We start from the raw sequence: 18,025 nt of genomic DNA, 5'->3' as shown, positions 1-18,025 counted from the left end.
GGAATCTAGAGATCTGGATTCAATTAATCCACAGGATATGCAACAACTGTATGTCTTCAAATTGTCTTTGGAACTGCAGAGAACAGCTCACAGCCTCTGCGGAGGCAGCAGCACACTTTTATCCCTCCCAGGCAGAATAAATTATATCAGGAGCCACGGGCAATCATTTGGTCCATGTTGCATTTTGCATTTGCTGCCAAACAAACAAACAAAAAGTCTCTTAGGGCACCTGATTATGGTTCTCTCTCCTCCCTGGATTTGCATATTGCATAAAGATAAGTACAGTGGTACCTCGGGTTAAGTACTTAATTCGTTCTGGAGGTCTGTACTTAACCTGAAACTGTTCTTAACCTGAAGCACCACTTTAGCTAATGGGGCCTCCTGCTGCTGCCGCAACGCTGGAGCACAATTTCTGTTCTCACCCTGAAGCAAAGTTCTTAACCTGAAGCACTATTTCTGGGTTAGCAGAGTCTGTAACCTGAAGCGTATGTAACCTGAAGCGTATGTAACCCGAGGTTACCTGTAGTATAGTTGATATATATATATATATATATATATATATATATGTATGTATATATGTATAAATATATGTATAAATATGTATATGTATATATGTATAAATATATGTATAAATATGTATGTATAAATGTATAAATGTATAAATATGTATGTATAAATGTATAAAATAAATATGTATGTATAAATATGTATATGTATATGTATATATATATGTATATGTATAAATGTTTGATGTTTTATTATGCTTTTATATTTGTTGGAAGCAGCCCAGAGTGGCTGCAGCAACCCAGTCAGATGGATAGGGTTCAGATAATAATAAAACCATCAACATCATTCAATATTACCCAATACCACTTTCGTCAAAGTACTCTAAACCGTGCTTTTGAGTCTAGCAAACAGCTCCTGAGAAGGTCATTGGAATGTTATTTTCTGCCTGAAAGCAAAGCAGTGGAGTTTGGAACGACACAGTTCCCTTTACAGACTTTTAAACACTTCCCTTAAGGGTCCTTAGATAGAAGGGGGCTTTGGCAGTGTTTGGCATGAACTCGTAGCGCACGTGAACTTGTACTCCACACAGGGACCATGTTCCAGTTCCCAGGCTGATTGCTGCTAGTTCAAACTAGCAGATCAGGACTGGTGGCATGGAAGCTAGAATTAAACTCATGAGGGAACAGCAGCAGCAGCCCACCCAGACGGCCCAACAACTGATTCCTTGAGGTACGTCCTGTTGTACCTGGGGCGGGGGGCGGTGGTGGATGTTAGCACTTCTATTGGGAATTATACTGTATGATTCTAATGAGAAACTGCTATCTACATCACACATAAGTGTAACATAGCATAAGTGGCCCTCCCAACTTGCCCACGGCAAAAAATGTAAAATAAAACTGTACAAACAGCTACAAGCTGCAGCTAAAACATGGGACTACACCACTATCCAAAGCTGCTTAGCCTATGGGAATATTCAGATACTGCTTCAGCGCTTCTACAAAAAAGTAGACCATATAAATACAGGAAACACTCTCTGCCCAAACCTTATGAGCATATTCATATGCAGGGGTTTTTCATGATCACGATGGAGCGTTATTCAGCACACACTCAGGAATGGGGAAGCAATTTTGGAAAAAGAAGAATGATCTGTCAGGAGGTATCATTCCTTCTCCCATTTAGCTTGGGATGCCCATGAACAGATCTGAGATTTTTAACATCATAACGATTTGCCCTGAATAACTTCTCTTTCTATTCAAAGTGTTCAAAGGAAGTCACACATATACCAAGTTGGAAAAACGGGGGGTGGGGGGTGGGGAATAGTGTGCAAGTTTATCACCCATCCTCTCCCCCTACCTCTGAGTACCATATTGACTTACACTGAACGTAACCAAAAGATTTTATAATCTGAACTAAAATAGAGAGAGAGATTGCATGTTCTTTTGTATTTCATGAGAATATATATATGGAAGTAGGTCTTACATGTACAGGGGTCTTACTGAAACCAATGGGACTTACTTCTGAGTAAACCTATTTCTTTCTTTTTTAACCAGCTTACAAGCTGAACTCAAAGCATTAGAATGAAAGCAAACTATGCCAGATTTGATGCTCATATTGGTGCAAAGGAAGCACAGTTCCTCTCATTCATAAGTCTGTCAGTTGGTACAGAAGATGTAAGAAGTCTCTAGATCAGGCTTCCTCAACCTTGGCCCTCCAGATGTTTTTGGCCTACAACTCCCATGATCCCTAGCTAGCAGGACCAGTGGTCAAGGATGATGGCAACTGTAGTCTCAAAACATCTGGAGGGCCGAGGTTGAGGAAGCCTGATCTAGATGTAAGCAGGGTGGCACTTCACCTTTTGGTCAGAGAAATGCAGAAGTCTCCCACTAAAAACAATGCCCTCATTGACATGCAATCCAAACCATGGGCTAGCATGAATAAGCACCGATGTTGGCTTCCAGAAAGGAGATTATGGCTGCTTTGCTCCTCACCAGTCGTTTTGTACTGCACAGTGCTAATCTATGGTTGTCTAAAACTGGGCTTGTGGTTTAGCTGTATCCTGGCTACAGCTTGTGGTTTGTCTGCACAGAACTGAACTATGAGTCTGGGTTTGGATAACACACACTAAACCAAACCATGGCTTAGGTCACTACAGCGCAGTAGCAAAATAACCAGGTAGGAGCAAAGCGGCTGCAACCGCTTCTGTACATTCACACTGCCATGCTTTGGCTTAGCATTTTGTGTGAACCAAGCCCCACTGGAGTTCAGCAGATTTGGGGTCAAGGTGTATTTAAACTCATATTCCTTGGTCATGACTGGGACTAGAACAGAAGATGTGATTTTAAAAAATGTTCCTAGACTATATCATGTAATACTACAAATAGAGAAAATCACATAGTTGAATACATGCACATTAAAACAGCTCCTTGGGCCTACAAAATCAGCAAGATAAATTATGCATTGCAGAAGAAAAGAATGGATGCCAGGATGTAAAACTATCTATTTCGGTTACTCTCATATCAAATAAATGGTTAGGATCTCTTTTTCAAAATACAGCATCCTCCATTCCTAGGTGTGGTGCTGCTGCTGATTTTATTTTAAAAAATCAGTTATAAAGAATAAAGTACTGTAGTAGGAAAGAACAGGTAACAGAGAGAGAGAGAAAGGCCTGCTGCTTGACCATCAAACCATGGTTAGGCGACTGAGGGAGCTTGCATGGAATCTGCCCCCATCCTTTTTCATACAGGCATCTTCTAAACTGCAAGGGTGTTGGTGTATAGCACTATGGTTAGTGTCTGAATATTTTCATGAATAATTGTTAGCTTTGGAACCACAGTCAGAAGCTGGCTTGCAAACTGTAATTTAGGCCAGAGTTCTTCCCACCACGAGTCCCCAGCAGTTGCTGAGCTACAGCCTTCATTAACCCAATCAGTTTGGCAAAGGATGATGGGAGTCGTAGGTCAACGACATCTGGGGATCAAGGTATGAAGAAGGCTGACTTAGGCTAACTAACTATGGTCGTGTTAAGATCAACGCACAACAGATGCCAGAACAAATCCTGGAAACATCGCCAGGCTGTGGGCTTTTCTGGAATGGCAGTTCCCTAAAAGGATGAAAAAGTGACAAAAGATTACTTGTATCAGGGTTCAGTCTGACCAGGAGCCCAGGGAGACGTCACATAAGGAAGCAACATAGGGGACTGCAGAAAACCCTAGAGCACCAGGGGATTCTGAAGGGCCCACTGAGCTAGTCCGCACCATCTGCCAGGAGAAGGTAGGTTGGAAACAGACCAGTAATTATTCAGGTTGAGGGGATTCACAAATGGTTCCTTCAACAGAGGTATCACAATTGTCTCCTTCAAGAGGGCAGGAATTACTCCCACCTCAAGGAAGGGCACTTCATGACCAAACCAGTAAACTCAATACTAATAGCCAGGAAGGTTTTTCAAATGCACAAAGAGATCAGCCAGACATTTCCAGTGATTCTGTCCACATCTCCAGGTGAAATCAACTGAAACTAAACAGAAGCATAGTTCTGTACTTGAGGTGTCATTCAGTTTGAAGCAGATGTAAGTAACATTATTCGCAAAGTGCTCAGAAAACAAATCACAGCAAGCCACCTGGTTCATTCAACCTTGTGGTCGGGTCGTGATAAGCCTTAGAAATGGCTTCTCTGGGCATTATTGTCCAGATGCAAAGGTAGCAGAGAAGTCTCATTCTTCATTGCCGCCATTGTAATGAGGAATACATTTGAATAAGCTCTTCCCTGTGTGTGGTGGGATTCATCTAGAGTTTCCTGTCACCATTACTCAAGCTGTCATTCCTTTGGCTTCAATGTCTACAGTGCTCTGGACCATGTATGGGAAATGGATGGTCAGACCTAACTGTCAACTTTGTATTCCAGATATCGACTAAGGCTTTAAACAGTAAAGAAGGAAAATTACTTCCCATTTGCATCATTCCATTTAAACAAATAGAGTTATGGTAGTATTTTTTAAATTACCTGGCTAATATCAAAGGGTTTGTCTTGGATGCCCGTTTGAACCAAAAGCTTGTAAGCCAGAACAGCATCTTCGGATCCATTTCTGTAATTGTTGTATGTGATCTTCCCAGATTCCCAATCGCGATCAAAAGCCTCTTGAAGCCCTGTTGGAAGGTGAAGGGACAGATTGTTGTTGTTATTTTTCACCCAGCTTGTAAACCAAAAGAAGAAAAACCTTTCTTTCAAACTGCTAATGAAGAGATCGCAGGATTGTGAAAGTTTTCAGCTCTCGAGTAAGTGCTGACAAGCAATGTGCAACATCACCATCACTTTCTTAGAGCTCTTTTTGACTCTTAGTTCTGTCCACTCCAGCCTCTTCCTCATAGCCCTGGAACGAGCAGAGCCTGGCTAGAGTACTATGACATGCTTCTCAAACAGATGTTTGGGAGGGTGCCACATGCCTGAGACACTAGCCTCCCAGAACTCCAGAGGCTGCATAACCTGCCTTTCCCATCTTCCAGCTAGGCTGTGGATGACTGCCAGGCTGAAGCTCCAGACAAGACCTCCTGTTGCTCAGAACTGGCCCAATCCGCCCACACCCACTTAGCCAAATACTACCACACGTGAAAACATTCTGGCATCATAGCACTGCTGTGTGTGGCGGAACACATGGCTTCTATCCAATGGAGAGAGAGAAAGGCAGCTGGAACTCCATGTGTATGCAGTGTTTTGAAAGACTTATAGAGATGTGTATTCAGGCATTCATGTTCACACATGGGCTGGGGAACCCCTTTGTGTGAGCATATAATATGCACAACTTTAAGTTTGCAACGGCCCTTTGGTATGAAATCTCCTAACGCACAATATGGCTCTGTTAACACTACTTGCACTGTGATAAAAATGAAGAGAAACAGATCAGGAATTTCATCCTAGATATGTCCCTCTAATAAAGGGAAAGGAGGGCATAGATTGCAAACAGTAACTCCAGGAGATGAATTTGCTCCCTAGGAACAATATATACTTGCATAGCAACAGTTGCAGCAAATCAGACTTTTTATTAAATAATAATAATAATAATAATCAAAAGGAAGCAAGGTAAGAGTGTTATAGAACCATCTCACCATAAATCTCAATTCAGCACAGGACTCACACATAGACACAACGCCCCCCCACCCAGCCAAAAACGCCCCCACCCAAATCAAGCAACCATTCATCAACACACATTTCTAGATAATAATAAAAAAGTGATCTCCAAATTGAACGTGACCAAAACAGAAGCGCCTCACTCATCACTTATTATGTTGTGCAGGATATATTCAGGCTCCTTAATGAGCACTACAATTCATGGAGGATCCTGGTGGATTGTGTCCACTGACTATGACTACAGAGTTGGGGAGGAATTCAGACCATTGCCTAAAATAAAGCTCCACTCACTCACTCCCCTGTAAAATGAATTACACAATGGGAAGGAGACACCCAGCGCTGTGTTGTTTCAGCTACCACTAGGTGCTGAAGCCATAGGTTACACGACAACATGACCAGAAATTCCACCACAAAGCCGGAGGAAAAAGAAACCCACACTCCAACTTTCAAACTTCAAACAGCAACTCAGCTCCTTCTTGAGCACAGCGTGAGTGAACACGATTTTGTCAATTTGTTCCATCTGTTCAACTTGTGTAGCTAATACAAGTTGTGGGATCTGCTGCCAGCACGTGTAAAGATCACAGCCAACACCTATTCACTCTCAACTGTTATTTCCCTCTTTGCCACCCCTTTCAAGGCTGGGGGGGGGGGAGGGTGGGCAAAAATACCTCACAGCACAAATTTGGATCAGATTTAGAACAGTAAGCCGCAGCCCAGCACAAGGAGGCTGTGTGAGAAGAGATGAATGAACCACATGTCTGAGGAAGGGAAGGAAAGGGGGAGAGAAGAGGGGAAAGGGGGGGGGCGGATAATCCACCGACCCACCTCACAGCTGCACTGAGAGGCTGTAATCAAAACCATCATTACAGATCTGATAGGTTAGCTACAGCTATAAAGAGATAAGAGCGATGGAAAGAGAAAACATGGCCTAAACGACACAGCCCTAGGCTCTGGGTGCTCAATTCCCATTTACAAACCCTCCCTCTGTTTCCTTTAAAATTGCCTCCCATGTAGAAAGTTGCAATAAAACTCACTCCTGAAGCCAAACAGGTTCAGAACAAAAGCAGCAAATGGAGCAAGCCTGCCAAGACATGGCACATCCAGTCCCCGCAACACCTGGCCAGGAACACAGAGCAACTATTGAAATCTAGTTATCCTAATACCATCTAAAAGAATTCAAAGCACCAACTAAGAAAACTTGAGTTGCTGAGGGCAACTCAGAATAAGACGAATTTAGGAAGTGGAAAAATACAAATCCCCTCCTTCCCGTAATTTTTTTTTGTAAAAAAAAATAAAAATCCATTCCAGTACATTAAATGATTGGGAGTATATGGGGTTATGTTATTAGTGTGTGCCTATACACAGTGTAACATGCCCTCAACCCCTTGGGGATAGGACAAGCTATAAATCTAACTAACTAAAATAAATGAATGAATGGTTAACTCATATGAAACTCGCGTAGGTGTACACCACTCAACCTGTACCAGGAATATCGTTTCTAACAGTCCAATCCAAAGGAAAGGAACCTTAATAAATAAAATGTAAAGGGATACCAGAGGAGGAAGGCAGAAGAAAGAAAACCACTGTAACAGGGGAAAAAATAGAACGAGAAAAGAGTACATTTGCAGAAAATCTGGATTAGCTAACTGAGTTTTTATTTTTCTCCTTACCTTGCAGCCAGTCTCTAAAGTAGTGCAACCACATTTTGGGAAGCTGCTTGTTCTCTTCCAACAAAACATACGTCACGTTGCTGAAACTTTTGTGAAGCTCATAAAGTAAGTGCTGGATGTTGGGATAATCCGCTTTCTGCGTAACGACATACATGTGGTAGAATGAGAAGTACTTGAACTGGGCTGCAATGAAGTCATACTCCCGTGTCTCCCGTGGCACAATGTCTGTAAGATCAAGTCCATCTCTCACACGAGTAGTTCCGTAAAGACTGAGGCCAAGTAAGGCCAGGAAAAGAAAAATGACCACAAGCTGCAAAAAACAAAAAAGGAGAATAAAGAAGGGTAAATGAAGAAGTGACATCATTCAGAAGAGTTTCATGCAACAAATGCTACATACAGTCAGTGCTTTTCTTCTGGAGGTACTCACAAGTACGCAGTACCAGCACCTTTTTTCCCCTGGAAGGAAAGCACTGGTTAAAAGTGTGCCACTTACTCTAACAACTTTACGGTGAGTACTGGCACCTTTTGTTCTAGAAGAAAAGCACTGCATGCAGCTCCATCTCCCTGCAATGTCAGCAAGTCTAGAAGCATTTCTCTTAGCACAAAATGCCAAGGCCAAATTGCAAATCACTCTCAGGAGTGCCAAGATCCTGATTCCCCAACACACCAGATTAGAGTAGTCAGAGCTGGATCTATACACGAGGGAAATAATACAGTCATACGTCGGGTTACAGATGCTTTAGGCTGTGTTTTTTCGGGTTACGGACTCGCCGAAATCTGGAAGTACCGGAACGGGTTACTTTCAGGTTTTGGCAGTCACGCATGCACAGAAGCACCGAATTGCAACCCGTGCATGCGCAGACGCGGGACTGCGGGTTGCGAACGTGCCTTCCGCACGGATCACATTCGCAACCCGAGGGTCCACTGTAATGGGAATTCTAGGAACTGTAACTCCTTGAGGGGAGAAGAGTCTCCTAACAACTCTCAGGACATTTCCCCACTCTTCTTTGGGGAAAGCCGTGGCTGTTCAAAGTGGTATGATACTGCCTTAAATGGTAGAAACAATCAAGACGTCTTTAACCAAGAGGCAGGGCATGCAGTGCTCCTGTTGCGAAGAAACACACAAGACAACCACAGAGACGTTACCTTTGCTTTTGGTTTTAGTAGGAACGGAGCATACTGCTTTTCAGCAAAAGAGGAGAGTGTCCATTTCGTACAGGGGGGCTCAAGACAATGGAGTGTAGATTCTGAGAACTGGGAAAGGAGGTCCCTGGATGACCTGGTACTTTCTGGGCTCTGGCAGCTGAGGTTATCTTGTGTCACTGTGACTGGTTGTACAGATATTTCTGAGCGAGGTTCTGCGGTGGTATAGTAAACCTGGGTATGAGGGTCGTATTCAGTGCGAAGCTGGACAGTGGACTGCATTGTGATTTGGGTTTCGTGTGCAAAATTGTGGCTGCTGTACGGCGGTGGAGGGCTGTGGCGCGTGCTGTCACCAGCTTCTGCATAGGCTTGAGGTTCAATCTGAATCACTCTGCTAACGCACGGGCTGAAAGAAAAGGGGGGGGGGGAGCATTTATGCACATGTTTATGGTGGAGTCTATATAAATAAGTAATTTAAAAGTATAAGCAAGGTACCATCAAATATGCATGGCATCTTACAAAACATAAAAGAACAGGTTGCTACCTAAAACATTGATTTTATAAAGCAGCAGTTGGGGTGAAGGATGATACTTTCTTGATAAGTATCAACCTTCCCCAAAATGATGCCCTCCAGATGTTTTTGCACTACAACTCCCATCAGTGATACACTGGCCATAGCTGATGGGAGTTGTAGTCCAAAATATCTGGAGGATACCCGCTTGGGAAAGGCTTCCAAGGAAGAATAGATTCATAGAATATGCAATACAAAGTCTCTCTCTCTCTCTTTCTCTCTCTCTCTCTCTCTCTCTGTGTGTGTGTGTGTGTGTGTGTCTGTTTCATACCATCAACTGTTTAAACATATTTTGATCAGTTGGTTGTCTGGCTTTTAACTGATCCATGTAAATATATCCATATGTTTTAAGTTTCTGGGCTCAATTCAAAGTGCTGGATTTAATCTTTAAAGTCCTAAATGGTATGGAACAAAGATACTTAAGGACTATCTCCTTCTATATGATCCTGTCTAGACACCAAAATCAACCTGGGAGGCCCTTTTTGTGCATCTTGCCTTTCTCAGAGATTCAGGTGGCAGGGATACATGAAAAGGGCATTCTCCACTGTAGTGCCCAGCTTATGGAACTCCCTGCTCCAGGAGATTCACCTGGCTCCCTCTGCCACACTGTAAAATGTTAAAGTATATTTCTGAAGATTCAAGTGCTAAATAATTTAATAAAGGAAACCTTGCACTCATTGCTGGATAGACACAACACCATTAATATTTCCTTTTTCATAAAGTTTGGGTTCATGTCGAAGATAAAACATGTCTACAAAAGCAGGTGTAACAAGCCATTATTTGTCATATTTTGACACATGAATATGCAGTAAGGAACATAGAGAGGGCTTCTAATGGATATATACTCTGTGCAGTACACACAGCTAATTGGACACATGTGCACTTGTCATACACATGCAGTGTAGATGTAGCTTTACTATAAGGAAAGTGATAGCCATACATGATTTTGTCATATGAAAAGCAGCTCTAATTGTGAGAAGGAAATCCATATTTCATTCTGCAAAGGATGCCATGACCCAGCTTTGGATACAGAAAATTCATCTGTGGACTTATACCAGCATTTATAACATGATGGCTTCTTTGGAAACATTTTACATGCCAGCTCTAACCATGTAGACAGCTTTATCAACTGTATTTTCCAGTCATGTGGCAACAATGCTTGTTTCTCCACTCATGCAGAGGTGACAGGTATCTTGGTCTCCATGAGCTTGGAGCACAGGAAGTTTGATCAAGGCCACATAATTCCATTTTAAGAAATGTGTGTATAATCCATGCAATCAATAATAGCAAAATGTTCTGCTTTTAAAGACAGTCCATGCAGTCATCCTATCTGCTCACCTTGTAAAACAACAGAATATATCCAATCTCCGATCTTCACGGCGGTACAGATCCATACTCAAAATAGCAGGAAAAATTAACAGAACCATGGCAAAGTTGAAGACCACAACCACAGCAGCCTATAGAAGCAAACAGAGAAGGACAGGGAATATCAGCAGAGCTGGTATATTTACAACATGGAGGATACGTTTTAGGGGAAAAAACAAAAACGTCTTTCATTTGGCAGCCCAATTTGGCTCATTTGTGCTCAAGAGTTTGCTGGAATGGATTAAAGGAGTATTTTAGCATTCCTAATGGACCATGATAATTTTTTTATAAGCAATATTCTTTGTAGTATTTCATTATATATACCTTTTGATGGAGGCCTTGTACCTACCTCAAAAGCTTATGAAGAAAGATATAAAGATATCTGCTAATGATTTACCTCTAACATTATTATTTTTCCCAAATTAGCAAAGCTCAAAATACAGACAGCTATAATGTGGCTGGAGAGATAACCACTGACTAAGATTATCCTTGGAAGCCCCATTAACCACTACTTTAGTCCTTCAAGAAAGAAATCCACTAACCAGCACATAATTTTTAAAACAGAGTTCCAGGATGGCTTCTCATGCAGGTACGGTCCAAACCAGCCCAACTTCACTTAAGCAAGGTATCTGCATCATGTGGCTTTAGACTCTGCCCTAATGTGGAGGTAAACCTGCTTACTGTCACCTGGAAATCAAACTGCTTTCAAAAGGGATAACTACAGGGGCCGAATCAATTTTGGCTATCCTCTTGCCTGCTTTAAAGCCCCCATAGAAAGGAAGAACAAACAGCAGAGGTAGAAAAGCCATCACAAAGGTGGCAACAAGGTCAGGGGTGCATGAATGCAGCAGTGGCCTTAAGCCAGTTTTCATATGTTTTTAGGGTCATTGTATTAACAGATGTTGATAGGCACAGAGAGCATCCTTGAGCAGTTGCCCATTTCCCCAGCACCCCAAGAAGCACTGGATAGTTGGCTCAGCCTGTCTCACTTCAGTTTCCAAAAACCACTGATATATCACCGCTCTGGAAAACAAAAAAAGCATTGCGGGAAAACAAAATGGTGCCCATCACCACCTGAGAGTGGGCTTTGCTGAGGGCTCCTCAAAACTTCTGTGTTAGATGCGTCATACAACCCATAGCTGTCAACGTTTCCCTTTTTTTAAAGGGAAATTCCCTTATTCCGAATAGGATTCATCGCAAGTAAAGGGAAAAGTTGACAGCTATGGCACAACCAGTTACAGAAATTGCCAACTCGCAACAGTTCTCCCTTTAGGACAATTCTATTCTGCTAAGTGCTCACTGGGCATGCTGAATATATTGTGTTTTGCTACTGAGATGCATTATAGTTTCTTTTCACTGGCAATTTCCTTGATTACGGTGAACAGCCTTTGCTCGACAAAATGCTTTTAAAAAATAAAATGAAAAAAATGAGAATGTAGTCCCAGCACAAAAACTGCAGCAGACCAGTAGGAAATCTCAGAGGAGTCTGCTGGGGGCAGGGGACGGGACACCCAACTATTAGCCCTGGGAAAGGGCCCCTCGCGTCACCACCCACATTTTCCAATAAAGCAGCATTTAGAGAGGAGTGTGAACCCAAGGGCCTCCAGGTTTCCCCCTTGGAAATCAACAAAGCTGGCGGAGGCTGCGGCCTTAGAGTTGCGGCCTAGTTGCCGGTGTAGGAAAAAGGTCCGCATTTAACCGAGAGCCGGTTTAAAAGCAAACAAGCCCCAAAACATTCTGAAATTTTGTACAGAAGTCCTGTGTATCTCCCTCAGCTACAAACAGAACTTGCTTTAAGGGGGGGGGGAATAGAAGCCCTTAGTAATCCGCCGCTTCAAAAAGCAGCTGCTGCTGCTGCATGTGTTAACTGAAATAAAATAATGGAAGTCTGTGCTGGAGTCACTGAGGGAGAAAGCCTCATAGGCTGGGGCCCTGCCCAAGGTATGCGCTGCTATTTGCCATTCCTCGCAGACCACCCAAGGAGAGCGGACGTATTGTATAGCCAGAGATGATGAGCAGATGAGGAGGCCTGTGGGCAGTCTTTCACCTTGCTATCTGCAGCTCGCTCCTAATGGCATTCAGGGGTTGCCTTTTCCTCCCCTCGAGCCCTCCTCCTCCTCGCTCCCAGACTTTACAAGTAAAAATTAAAGACTTTTTGACAGCAACAAAGGAAGCTTAAGGAGAAGAGGGGTTTAAATATTTCAGTTTAAGCTGGGAGTAAGATAACAAATGAGTTTTTACAGCCCACATTGTTTCTCCCACTAAGCGCACTCAAAGGAAAAATGGGACACTGTGCATCATTAAGCGAGCGCACACCGAGAAAGTCATTTGTGTTTGCATGGAGGGCTCTCGCTACAGGAAAGAGACCGCGGCATGCTTCTTTGCTAGGCAGCTCATGAGGGAAGAATTGAGAGTGAAAATCAGTCCTAGAAATGTATATTCTGTGGCGAGAATTCTGGCCATTGCGTCAACAGAAAGCCTTCTCAGAAGGTATCACCAACTAACCCGGCCGCAAGAAAGGATGAAATTGGGAGTCCACCTCATGCTTATGGGCAAAATCACAGTGTGCAGAAGCAAGGGACACCGTCATACTCAAAATAAACCCATTGAAATAAATGGGCACGGCTAACTTGGGTCCATTAATTTCAATGGGTCCGCACTGAGAAAAACTTAGTTGGTGCCGTGTTTAATGGAATGGATTTCCCATGTAGGACATTATGTTCTATATGCAGTGAAGGTAAAGGTAAAGGACCTCTGACTGTTAAGTCCAGTCGCGAACAACTTTGGGGTTGCAGCGCTCATCTCACTTTACTGGCCAAGGGAGCCAAAGTTTGTCCTCAGACAGTTTTTCTGGGTCATGTGGCCAGCATGACTAAACCACTTCTGGAGAAACCAGAGCAGCGCACGGAAACACCGTTTACCTTCCCGCCAGAGTGGTACCTATTTATCTACTTGCACTTTGAGGTGCTTTCGAACTGCTAGGTTGGCAGGAGCTGGGGCCGAGCAACGGGAGCTCAACCCGTCGCGGGAATTCGAACTGCTGACCTTCCGATCAGCAAGCTCTAGGCTCAGTGGTTTAGACCACAGCGCCACCAGCGTCGCTATATGCAGTGAAAGGGAGGACATATTATCAATCCCGCCTTGTCCCGAAGTTCAGGAGTGGGGGAGGATCAGCCAAACAGGGTCTACATCAGGGGTCAGCAAACTTACCTCACCTCAGGCCAGTGTCTCCAGCGCCGATCGCGCAGTGGGCCGGAGGGCGGGGAAGAGCGTGCCCATACGCGTGCACACACGCTATTTTCGACACACTTCCAGGTCAGAGGAGCACCAGAAATAGCTTGTGCACAGGCCTTCTCCGACCCGGATGTGCACTGGATATAACGCTTGTGCATGTGCACAAGCTATTTTCAGTGCTCCTCCGACCAGGAAGTGGGCAGCCGCGCAGTGCAGCGCCGGTAAGAGCGAGCAGCGGCAGTCGCCACGGGCCAGATAAACGAGTCCCTTGCGCCTTATCCAGCCCGCAGACCTTAGTTTGGGGACCCCTGCTCTACATTTCCAGGGAGAGCTGTATTGTCTAAACAGACTCCAAATTGCCTTTCAAACGCAGTATTTGATACAGACAAATCCAGACGGTGTTCTATTCAATACACACTGTGATGACCAACTGTTAAGAATTAAAGAATCACCTTTACTTAGAAACATACAGTTGACCCCAGCGTTCGAAACTCCCATTGTTCTAAGCGCATTTTGCGAAAAGGGATTTCATTAGCATGAGCAGTTTCTGAGCTCTGGGCGCAGTACCGTGCCTAAGATTTCAGATTAAAACTGGAGAGTGGAAGGAAAGGAGGACCTTTTTCTGCCTCCCCATTTCCAGTCAGTCTCTGAAGACTGGAGAAGAAAGCCTCTTAAGAATATATGGGGGGCAGACAGGGGGAGCATTGCTTTGTTTTTTGCAGTCTTCATATGAGGACTAGAGTTTAGCTGCAGTTCATTCATTTTCAGCTTTGTATTCTTGTTATTTAAAAAGTGTGCCTAGACATTCCATTTTTGCACCCATAACCTAGGTTTAAGGTGCCATTTAGATCCTAGCTTTCGTTTCTCAGTTTCTAACACTGGTTCACCTACTGGCCAAGAGGAAATTTTGGACCTAGATCAGGGGTGTTATCTTATACTAAATAAGCACTTGCTCAGGGGGCACTAGATTTGAGAGGCCCTGCTATGCCAAGCATGCCACTGCTATGGATAGATTCACCGCTGGAAAACTCTGGCAGCAAAGCCATTCTGCTAGTGAAAATATGCAAGTGCAATGGCAGAAATGGGGAGCAACCCTGGGCAAGACATGGGTAGAATGGAGCGGGGGGGGGGGAGTGCATTTCAATTCATGGCTGTGTCACAGCCCCAGATTTGTCAAAAAGAATTTCCCTCTTTTTGATTTTAATGGAAGAGGAGGAAATTCAAAAATTGCCACCCCATGTCAACAATTGCCCCATGTCACGTTGCCATAACAGATACGAAGCAACTTTGCACCCCATCACAGCACCGCCAGTATATAAACCCCAAACAAGAGAAAACAACTCAGACGATAGGGAGTGAAGGATGGAGTTAAGACTTTCTGGCTATATGTCAATCTCACAAGGGGGAATTTTGGTGTTGGGAAAGGGCACTTTAGCACAAAAGAGCCTGTTTCCAGAAAACACACAGGAACTTAAGCACATTGCTAACATTTCTCATACTAGGACACTAACAGGTGTTCTGTCTCAGGATTCCAAGGACAGCCAGCCACAACTCCATGCTTTACTCCATTCTAAGAAGCAGAGGTGCAGGACAGAGAACCTCACACAGGTAAGCGAGGGAATGTAATATTTAGGGCACAACTGATACAACCACCACCCTTGTTGCGTATGTTAACACTGTGTCTTGTCTAAACTGTATTGCTCCCACAAATTCTCTCTCTCTCTCTCTCTCTCTCTCATACACACACACACACACGTGGGAAGCAGCGTCCTCCCTCAAACACAAATAAGCTCTCTGTTGGCAAATGCCAGATACTGCTTTTCACTGTGGGCCAAACTCTCCCGAGCATTCTCTCTAATTTCCAGACTGAACATACCTCATAAACATAGCTAGACTGGATAGTAAAAATAAAAAAAAAGGAAAGGAAAAATAGAGATTATTTTTTCCTCCTTTTTTCACTTTCAGCAGTTTTTTTTTCCTTTGGCATAAGAGCAATATGAACTGTTATTTTTGAAAACAGGCACAAGTAATGTGTGCACATATTCAGAAGTGAATATGTCTAGATTCATTTCAGGAGCACCAAGTTATATACATCTGCAGATGTTGAATCGAAGCCGATAAAGTACTAAAGAATTCCAAAAGGAAGCAGTTCACTTAAGGGTGTTCAGAAGAGGGTGACTGATCGCTGCACACAAAATAAAAGTATAACTACAGATACAATTTGAGGATCTGACTTCCACACTGGCGGTACTCAGTTACTGAGCAACAAAGGCTAACCCAGTGAAAGTTTCAGAGAGATCCATCATTCACATCTGAAACATCAGCACCTCCTTTGATAGTCATTTGAACTGAACTAAATCAACAGCTTGGTGGTATGGAGAATGTACCACCTTGTCTGAAACAAAAGAAGTTCAGAAACAGGCATTGATATGGAAGACTGAAAGTTGGGTTTTCACCCTGTCAGGAAGCCATTTATTCTCTCTAAGCAGCTGGATTATTTTACAGATATTGAGCCTCAAAAGCCAATGAAGCCTTGATTGTTATCTTATAACGTCTCGAGGAAAGTGAACAAAGATAGAGAAAGGTCAAAGCAACACTCTGTTTAAGCCCATCTGCTGGTTAGGCTCCTATCGAGATGAACAGAAATAAACATTGCTGAAAAGAAAAAGAAAAACCTGTTATATTGCTGTGCTTTCTTAACTTTGGCAGCTGAAGGTCTCCGAGACAGACAGGAATTCTTCAATAAACAAATCTGAATGAGACAAAGACAGGGCGAAGGACTGTAAATGTGGATAAATCCACGTTTAAAAACAGACCACCCAAAAGCCGCTTGCACGGCCAGCTGATTCCGAATACTGTAATTAAATGCATCACCTGAATTTGGCCACACCTGGCAAAGTCGTAAGGAATAAATAAGAGATATATCAACTGCTGACAAGGGGTTCCTTTCTTTCTCTTTTTGCTATTCTTTGCTTTTTTCTAATATGCTTGATAACCATGGATTTTCAATACAAATCCTTTGCATATAATTCCACCTGCCACATATAACGTGATTAGGGTGACATGCTTTGTATTACAGCACATGAACATAGTGGTTGGACATTATTACTTTACTTAGGTCTCAGTGAAGCAGTTCTTAGCTCAGTAGTACAAACTGGTTTTTTTAATCCAATGTTTTAAAAAGTGGTTTGGAGCACAAAGATCTGCAGTGACAAACCTGAGTGGTGCACAAAAATGTGCCTATTATTTACGAGAGAAAGAACAAATCATGACCAGATGCATGAAAAGATGGGCAACTGAAATATGCAGTAAAGCACAACGATAGCACACAAGAATAAGCTGATGTTCCAAGAGGCCAAAGCTTTACTAGAGACTGGTTTTTAAGTTTGAAAAGCATTGAGCACCATGCAAATATGCCCAAAACCTGACATTACAAGGCAATTCAGAGTCTTGCTGGGAATGTGCTTCAATCATTTTTTAAAATTCTTTCTTTTGGAAGAATTACAGATTTAACAACACATGCATGCCTTTCATATGCTGATTTCACTTGCAGCAGAATTATTAGTTGCACAGTAGATCAGCTTTCAAGAATGGCAACGAGGATAAAGAAGTGAGCATTCAACAGCCTTGTAAGGGGGGGGGTGAAGCCCAGGGTACTATTCATGATTCAATAATATACACTTGCTCTGGATTACATGCTTGTGGGCAGTGCCCCCTCCCAAGAGAACAGGGCTCTCTTGCTGCAACTGCTTCTGATGTGGCAATGAGGTTGAGTGCAGCACACATTTCTCCAGATCATGAGATTGCCTCTGTGTGGACACGGCAGGAAACTCATCCACAAAAGTAGATGTTATAACTATGGAAAATTGTGTTCCATACTAAAGGTAAAGGACCCCTGGATGGTTACGTCCAGCCAAAGGCGACTCTGTGGTTGCGGCGCTCATCTCGCTTTCAGGCCAAGGGAGCTGGCGTTTGTCTACAGGCAGCTTTCCAGGTCATGTGGCCAGCAGGACTAAACCGCTTCTGGCGCAACAGAACACTGTGGTAGAAACCAGAGTGCATGGAAACACCGTTTACCTTCCTGCCACAGTGGTACATATTTATCTACTTGCACTGGCGTGCTTTCAAACTGCTAGGTTGGCAGGAGCTGGGATAGAGCAACAGGGGCTTCACTCCGTCGCGGGGATTCAAACCGTCGACCTTCCGATCAGCAAGCCCAAGAGGCTCAGTGGTTTTAGACCACAGCGATTCAGAGCCCATAGTTAAAGTAACAAAATTAGAAGTGCTATACAGACAGAGAAAGGGAGAAAGAATGGTGGGGGTGAAACAAGTGCCTTTGCTACTCTGAGGGGACTCCAGAATATGAGCACAGGCTTGCAATAATTAGAAGGGATCTCAATAAAAACCTGACTTA

The 18,025-nt window shown here is 43.4% G+C and overlaps 1 protein-coding gene across 1 annotated transcript in view; it reads right to left on the bottom strand.

The window, feature by feature from the left end:
- Positions 1 to 18,025, bottom strand: part of PTCH1 (patched 1) — a 97,321-nt gene that overhangs the window by 22,081 nt on the left and 57,215 nt on the right. Inside the window, 4 exon segments of the mRNA XM_080972264.1 lie at positions 4,507 to 4,649; positions 7,299 to 7,608; positions 8,445 to 8,847; positions 10,351 to 10,469. Coding sequence (XP_080828390.1) covers positions 4,507 to 4,649; positions 7,299 to 7,608; positions 8,445 to 8,847; positions 10,351 to 10,469 — 975 coding nt within the window.

Source organism: Podarcis pityusensis (genome assembly GCF_964106645.2).
Source record: "Podarcis pityusensis genome assembly, chromosome: 11".
In the NCBI taxonomy this organism is placed as follows: domain Eukaryota; kingdom Metazoa; phylum Chordata; class Lepidosauria; order Squamata; family Lacertidae; genus Podarcis; species Podarcis pityusensis.
This window is presented reverse-complemented; position numbering and strand designations above follow the sequence as displayed.